Below are 7343 nucleotides of genomic sequence, written 5' to 3'. Positions count from 1 at the left end.
GAAATATTAACTGTTATTGTAAAAACAAAGGCACGGGTTCTAATGTATAAATTATACATGTATCTGTTAATAGAATACTAGTAACATACTGTGACCGAAAGACTATACATACAATACATATTAAATAAAATGTTTCATATTTATTCGCGAGTTGAAAACAATGGGCAGGCCTCGTAGCACGCACAATAGATGTCGGAATCGGCAAAGGCAACAATGGACGTCCATACACAAGATAGACAGTCAACATAGTTAAGATTATTGGAAAGCAATAGGTGCAGGCTGCTCTCAACCGTTCCTGTTAGAAATTCAACATTATCTCCAGCAGTGGATGTCCCGCAGCTGAAATTATTATTTTGATGATAATTGTATGACTTATAAAATTCATCTGGTTGGACATTTGCATTAAATGGCAGACATAAAGGCCTGATACTAAGTAAAGTGGGATAAGTGAATTTTGAAAGGGAAGTCTTTAATTCTTATTCAGTTAACTGTTGGTACCATAATTATAATACATTTGTGATTCATTAAATAGACATCGGATTCAATTCAACATTCATCTCGTAGTATGCTCTCTTAACTGACGTACAATTGAATCTTATAAAACAGTGTGGTAGATTATGGCATTGTCGTCACTAGTTTTATTCGAATAAATTTTTTATTTAATTGTAATAAGGCCTAAACATAATAGAATTCTCTTCTTGCAACAAAAATTAACTAGGATAACCAAGATAGATAACCAAAGAAGATCACCAGATATTTAATTAATGAGGTCCATCAAAAATTTAGTTCAAGTCACTACAAGACCCGAAATAGTGAATTGTCAAATAGCTCTTCTACTTATTTCGTACATATTTCACAGAATTTAACCCATGTCATGAAACCTTTTATAAATTAGAAGCAAATTTATGAAAACAAAACTATTTAAACAATTAAACTCATTTATTCAAATATTTTTTCACAAATTTCCGATTATTACTACATCTCTTCTTATTTTACTCTATTGGTCTACTAATTGAATCCAAATGTTTTAAATTATGATCATCAAGCATTGGCCTGGCTTCATATGCACAAATTGTGACTCCATGTTTATGTCCCGGTTTCCATTCTCCTTTTAAGCCAATATAATAAATTTTTGTAGTTTCTGCTCCAAAATTAGTGGGAAAATGCATTGTTAAGTGAGATACTGCTGAAAATGTGACAATCCTGGAAACAATCAAAATAAAATTTAACAATTTGTTTGACTTGGCACCTTTTTACTGAAAATAACTGAAAAAAATATATTTCAAACAGTTTTATCAGTTAACCCTTAATTAGGCGAATGGGGTCAGGGCCACTTAAAATTCAAAAAATTATGGCTTACAGTCTTCAGAGCGTACTAACGCTCTTTCTAGCTTCCGCACTCCCTGTTCATCATTTCCAAGAAAGGACGACAAAAAAGTGCCAACAAAATGTTTCAAGTGTCGTAAATTTATTTGTCAGCAACACTCGAGGATTTACTGCGTCGGATGCAGAACAGAAGATTCCGCTGATGAGGTTGAATAAACTTTATTTCTTAAGTTGATCTCGGCTATGCCAAAAAAATTAGTTTAAAGTGAGGTTTACTGTATTTGTTTTTTTTTTTAATATTTTTAATGTCATAGTAAGTATTTGTTTCTTAAAGTTAAGTATATTAAAGAACTTTATTAATTACTATAGAAATCCATTAAGTTTTATTCCTTTTTGATACTCCTTTCTCAATGTTTTTTTAGGGTCATTTAAGACCCCATGCGCCTAATTGAGTGATTTTCTTAATGCGCTTAATTAAGGGTTAAATTTAAATTGAATGGGAAATGGAATCCGCATGCAAACTTCTTATCAATATTCACCAACCTGGAGTCGCAGCATAAAAGTAACAAATTAAAAATTTAATAATTGTATCAGACAAAAGAATTACTATGCATATCTTGATTTTTAAAAATGATTCTTAAAATAAATTGTTTTTTTTTATTTTAAATAAACAAATTTTCATTCAAATTAGTTATTTCAATCTTCAACTTAAGCTTTAAATATTATACATTATAGATAATCTCACCATACTAAGCAAAATAACAAAAATGCAATATGAATGGGGTGACTGCTGATCTTTATTGTCCATCTATGTTCATTATTTTTCAACGTAGACCAAAAATTTTGCAATTTTGACATACATATAAAATATACACTCAAATAGTTAATACAAAAAGTTATTGCAAAACACTACTTACTTAGGAATGTACTCCAATACACCCACAGTATCTTTTTGTAATTCAAAAATTTGGTCTGGTTCCATGGAAACATCATCAAATGTCATATTTGGTTTATTTTTAAATCTATAAGGGGTGTATTAATAATTTATTAATTATGCAAGAATTTACTAGGAATAAATTAAACATACCAAAAAAACAAACACAACTTATCCAATATTTGAAGATCTCTTTAACATTAGACTTAATGAAAAATAAAGAAGAAACTGATGTATATGAAAAGACAATTCAAATTTACTAATTATGTCCTGTATGAATAGCATGCACTAAGTAAGGTTCTTAAATTTCAACCAAAAGATACTAACAATCTTAATTTAGCAGGATGTGAACCAGAATCTTCTGATACTATTATTATACCTTTTAACTTTACATTGCCTGTAAATGGAACATTGAACAGTAACTCTTCATCGGCATCACTTTCAACATACTGAAAAAGAAAAACAAATAACAAAATACTAATTTGCAAAAGGAATAGCATGTAGTCAAATTAAACATGTTGCATAACCATAATAATCACTTAAATCCAGTCACAAATTTTCAATGTCATTAAAATTTTCTTCCAAATAACAAATTTTTACACATATGTTAATTATTTATAAAAATATTACTCTTCATTATTGGATATCAATTTCTTCAGTCAATAGACACATACTACAAGGTGTAAGCCATTCCCAAAGATCGCCATGATGACTGGTCTTATTAGCATTTTCTTTTATTAATAATACTTAAAGCTAAAGTTGCAGAGTAAGAAATCTAATTTGATTGTAAATATTTTTAATGATGTTAAAAATATTAGTCAGAACCATTTTTCAAAATCTAGGTATGCATAAAAGATACAGATACCAACTGATAAAAGAATTAAAATTGGAGGAAAACTTTAAAATAAATAAAGACAAAACTTTCAGCAGGCCAAGAACATATAACAATATACTAACTTGAGAATCGTCTAATCGCGACAACCAAGGTTTGAATACCGTTTTTCCAGAACCATCAACACTTTCATTCAAACATTGCAGATTTTCTCTATCAATTTTTTCAAAAAGGTTGTACTGTATACCTATTTCTTCAGGATTTCCATGATCATGGTCATGATTCCCGTGATTACAGTGACTATGAGACATTTTTAATCGTACCTACAAGTACATCTGGCTTTAGCGATAAAAAGAATCATACAAATTTAATAATATTAATAATTTACTGGAAACCACTTTTTATCAAAATTAAATCATATTAAGCAAGTACTGTTTTATTTTGTCCTGTCAATGTCAAAGTCGATACAGGTAAATCAATGATATACAATGACTAAATAAATTCAAAATTCCAGATGTAAAATAAATTTTCATCATAAAATTCATCATTCATATTTTATTTATTTTCAAACAATTCCGCCTCTTAAAATTTTTTGTGCGACATTCTGTTAAGCTTAAAAAGCTATAACTTTATATTGATCATTCGTATCCAAGCGGCAAAATTGACAAAACTTATTTTTCCGATTTGGAGAATAGAAAAAGAAAATCTTGTTGTCCATCGTGTATAAATCACGATCCCTAAAACCTAAAGAAGCTCCTATATTATTTATAGTTTGACATTACAGATACAGACGAAAATCGCTTCTATCATTACGGTTTGCTTAACAATATAATTAGATTTGAAAGTAACAATAAATATAATTTATGTTGCATTCATAAAGGAGGCATGGGAAATTAGAGACCCTAATTTGCTTTCGTTAAAAGATTTGTTTTTAAGCAATTAAAATGTTACAAGACTATTTTAACTCCAATAGTAATTAATAAATTTAAGGCTATTAACATTTTGGTAAACACTATTTACTTTTAAGTTGATATGCATAGCAAAATCATTACGTTAATAAATGATAAAATCAAAAAACCCTTTTCACATTTTAAACAGAGAAGTATATCTCTATACATAAAAAGAGATTTGTTTCTAAAAGTACTATCATAATTTATTCATGAGCTTTTATTCGAACTAAAATATACATTTTTGCGTAACAATTTTAGTTACATACTTTGAGGGTAGTTTTATTAGAATATGAAAGTAATGAGATCATGAATAATAAAATGGTCAAATAGGAACTAAAATATGCATACTGTTATGAATAAATCTCGAATGATCACGTAATAGATTTAGTGGGCAATCTACAATTCTATGTTGGCAATACATTGTGTGACGGAAAATGTTTTTTTAATTGAATTAGCAAAGCGCAGAAGTGAATACTTACATTTCATTACGTTTAAGTTTTGTTTATTGAGCAAATATAAATTTTTTATTATAGTCACATCCTCATAAGTCAATATGTCTATAAATAATTTTAGCACGACTTCCTCCATTGCAATCGTATTTTTGTGTTTTATTTTATCAGTCGATAATTTCACAAGAGCTAATGAAAATGATGCCGAGAGCATCTCAAAAATTGGTCAAGGCATGGGACATATAATGAATATTTACTACTGGTATGTTTCTAAATTATAGTAAATAGACCAATACTATTTTTTATTTATTTATAGTAGCAATAAAAATGTAATATAGTGATTTTTTCCTTGTAATCTGCTATCTCATTTAGTAATCTATATGACTTAATGTTTATTGTTGGTTAGTTTTTCAAAGTTCATGCATATTTTATTTATAGTTATTCCTGTGGCTACAGAAAAGTGTATGAAGATTATGCAGGCATAATTCACCAGAAATATCCTGAAATTTCTGTTATAGGTGCAAATTATGACCCTCCAGGCTTAAATATGTATATGTCTAGATTAATTGTAAGTACATATTTTAATATTTATATATCAAAGAGTTCTGAGGTTAAGCATTACTCTAGATGCAAAAATTATTATTGATTGTATTTATTTAACATTATAAAGTGCTCAATAAAAGTGTGCAGATGTAATATAGAATTGTAAAAAAATAACATCATTTTTAACATTCTCTATTTATTTTTTTACACATAGTCATTAAAAACTGTTTTATCTCTTCTTCCAAATCTTATCAACATGTCAAGTCATAATTATATTTACAGTTATAATACTATAAAAAACCTAATTTTTAGATTTAAAACATGAAATTATTTTTTACAGGGTTTTGGCAAAATGATATTGATCATGTGCATTCTAAGTGGTGTGAATATTTTTGCCTGGTTGAATAAACCACAACCTAGTTGGTGGAGTTGGTGCTTGGAAAATAAGCTATATGCATGCATGATGATGTTTTTTATGGCCAATATGATTGAAGGACAATTGGTCTCATCTGGTGCATTTGAGATATCTCTCAATAACATTCCGTTATGGTCAAAACTGGAGACTGGAAGAATTCCACAGCCACCTGAATTATTCCAAATTATAGACAACACTCTACAATTTTCCAAATTGGATATGCCAAGCAATAATTATGCACAATAAAAAAAAATTGTTATAGCAACATGCTAATGGGGCACCAATAGGGCTGTGGATACATAGTAATTTTAAACTCTTTTTAATTAGAAGTATTAAGATTTCATTATAAAATACATTATAAGCTGTATCCAGATCGTTGTGTGCCTTTTCTTTATTTTGGATGAAGATATGTACAAAAGATGTCATTAATTTTGTTTGTCACATAACACTTTAATTACAAGTTATGCAGATTTAATACACTGAGGTAAATTATCTAGTCAAGGATAATTAACAAAAATAAATATTGATTCTTATTACATGTCTTGTAAATTTAATTATAATTTATTAACATTCTTGTGACAATGAGTTTGATGATATGTGAAACTATGAAATTAAACAACCTTATTGATGGTTATTTACATAGGTTTTAGTGATTGTTCCTAAAATTATAATAAATTAAAATTTAAAACTTGAAATATATTGTTAATAACTATGTAAATCAAAAGGGGAAAAATTAATTTACTGTTTTCCATCTACAAGACAGACACTCTGAGGACCCACCTGTAATTCAATTATACTAGTATACATGTCAATACTGACAAATGAAAATAAAGGTAGACCCTCAAGCTTTTCAACCTATCAAAATCTTCAACCAATTAAGTAATTAGATAACTGTTTACATAGAGGTTTTAAAGAAATAATTGAAATAACTTGTAAAATAAAGTATATGCTTGTGTTTGCCATGGTTTGGTTTTTAGCCTATCATTGGGAACTTTAATTATCGCAAAATTAGATTATTCTTTATTAGATTAATTTGGGATGGTTTTCCAATTACTATCTTGTATTAGAAAAATTATATTTATCAATTTTTATTTAGGTACTAGTCTTTCAAAACTAATGTGAGAATATAATAATGATTTGTGTGTAATAAAATACCCAGAGGTTAAACACAATTTGTTCATTGTGTATGCCATAAACATAACTATTAAAACTTAGCATATATTTTTAAAATAATTTATTTGATCGTTTCTTGGCATAAATTATATTTTGATCTTCCTCCAAGTTGTTTAAGATAATTTTGTACAAAGAAGATCCACTTTTTGTACATCAAAATACTGCAGACATATTCAAAATAACATCCTCTTCACCTCATGTACTTGTTGCTAATATTACTTGCAATTTTATGATTCTAACTGGAGAAAGGAAGTTTATTATATATTTGTATTAAATGCATGCATTTCTTTATAAAACCATTTAACATACATCTTTCAAGAGCCTATCGGCAACTAGTCCAGCTTGCGAGTTATTCTTTAAACGAATTTATTTTCATACAGTCGTCTACAATAAAAAAAATCCCAGACAACATTTTTTCCGTTTGTAGCTCAGAACTTCTTAATATATGTAACGACGTGGAATATAATATGAACAAACAACATACAAACCTGTATCTAATTAATAGATATAATAATGTATACGACGTCTGTTCAAAGAATAACGTGAGTTTTATAGTTTCCGTGTGTTACTTATATTAGAATTATTTCTGGCATTATGAACATACTCATGCCCTTGTTTAGTTAACCAAAAAATCTTACGTTGAAGTTAAAAATCGTTATGGCAATAGTTTTTTCTGAACTTTGAACTTTATTAAAACGGAACTTACAAATACGAGTTAAAA

General features: G+C 28.1%; 2 protein-coding genes across 2 annotated transcripts; one reads left to right on the top strand and one right to left on the bottom strand.

The window, feature by feature from the left end:
• Positions 1–918: 918 nt before the first annotated feature.
• Positions 919–3547, bottom strand: LOC137922367 (PITH domain-containing protein GA19395). The gene is made up of 4 exons (XM_068765351.1): positions 3218–3547; positions 2588–2709; positions 2244–2348; positions 919–1203 (listed from the first exon to the last, which is right to left on the bottom strand). Exons 1-4 carry the CDS (start codon positions 3401–3403, stop codon positions 993–995), a joined length of 624 nt encoding a protein of 207 aa, XP_068621452.1. The 5' UTR covers positions 3404–3547; the 3' UTR covers positions 919–992.
• A 925-nt stretch (positions 3548–4472) lies between these two features.
• SelT (selenoprotein T) lies at positions 4473–6511 on the top strand. Its single transcript, XM_068765528.1, has 3 exons — positions 4473–4753; positions 4930–5059; positions 5375–6511. The coding sequence occupies exons 1-3, from the start codon at positions 4596–4598 to the stop codon at positions 5693–5695; spliced, it is 609 nt and encodes a 202-aa protein (XP_068621629.1). The 5' UTR covers positions 4473–4595; the 3' UTR covers positions 5696–6511.
• Positions 6512–7343: the final 832 nt, after the last annotated feature.

The sequence above is a fragment of the Battus philenor genome, unplaced genomic scaffold, assembly GCF_028537555.1.
Source record: "Battus philenor isolate CCGP_79_NKW_IND1 unplaced genomic scaffold, ilBatPhil1.0.hap1 SCAF_2, whole genome shotgun sequence".
Lineage (NCBI taxonomy): Eukaryota > Metazoa > Arthropoda > Insecta > Lepidoptera > Papilionidae > Battus > Battus philenor.
This window is presented reverse-complemented; position numbering and strand designations above follow the sequence as displayed.

What these genes read in the sequence shown, in the direction of transcription:
- LOC137922367 (XM_068765351.1), bottom strand. Translation starts at nt 3,403, where the DNA reads ATGTCTCATAGTCACTGTAATCACGGGAATCATGACCATGATCATGGA. An exon ending in CGCGATTAGACGATTCTCAA is followed by an intron (nt 2,710 to 3,217) that starts GTTAGTATATTG and finishes TTTCTTTTTCAG; the next exon opens with TATGTTGAAAGTGATGCCGA. An exon ending in CATCCTGCTAAATTAAGATT is followed by an intron (nt 2,349 to 2,587) that starts GTTAGTATCTTT and finishes CACCCCTTATAG; the next exon opens with ATTTAAAAATAAACCAAATA.
- SelT (XM_068765528.1), top strand. Translation starts at nt 4,596, where the DNA reads ATGTCTATAAATAATTTTAGCACGACTTCCTCCATTGCAATCGTATTT. An exon ending in ATAATGAATATTTACTACTG is followed by an intron (nt 4,754 to 4,929) that starts GTATGTTTCTAA and finishes TTTTATTTATAG; the next exon opens with TTATTCCTGTGGCTACAGAA. An exon ending in TGTATATGTCTAGATTAATT is followed by an intron (nt 5,060 to 5,374) that starts GTAAGTACATAT and finishes TATTTTTTACAG; the next exon opens with GGTTTTGGCAAAATGATATT.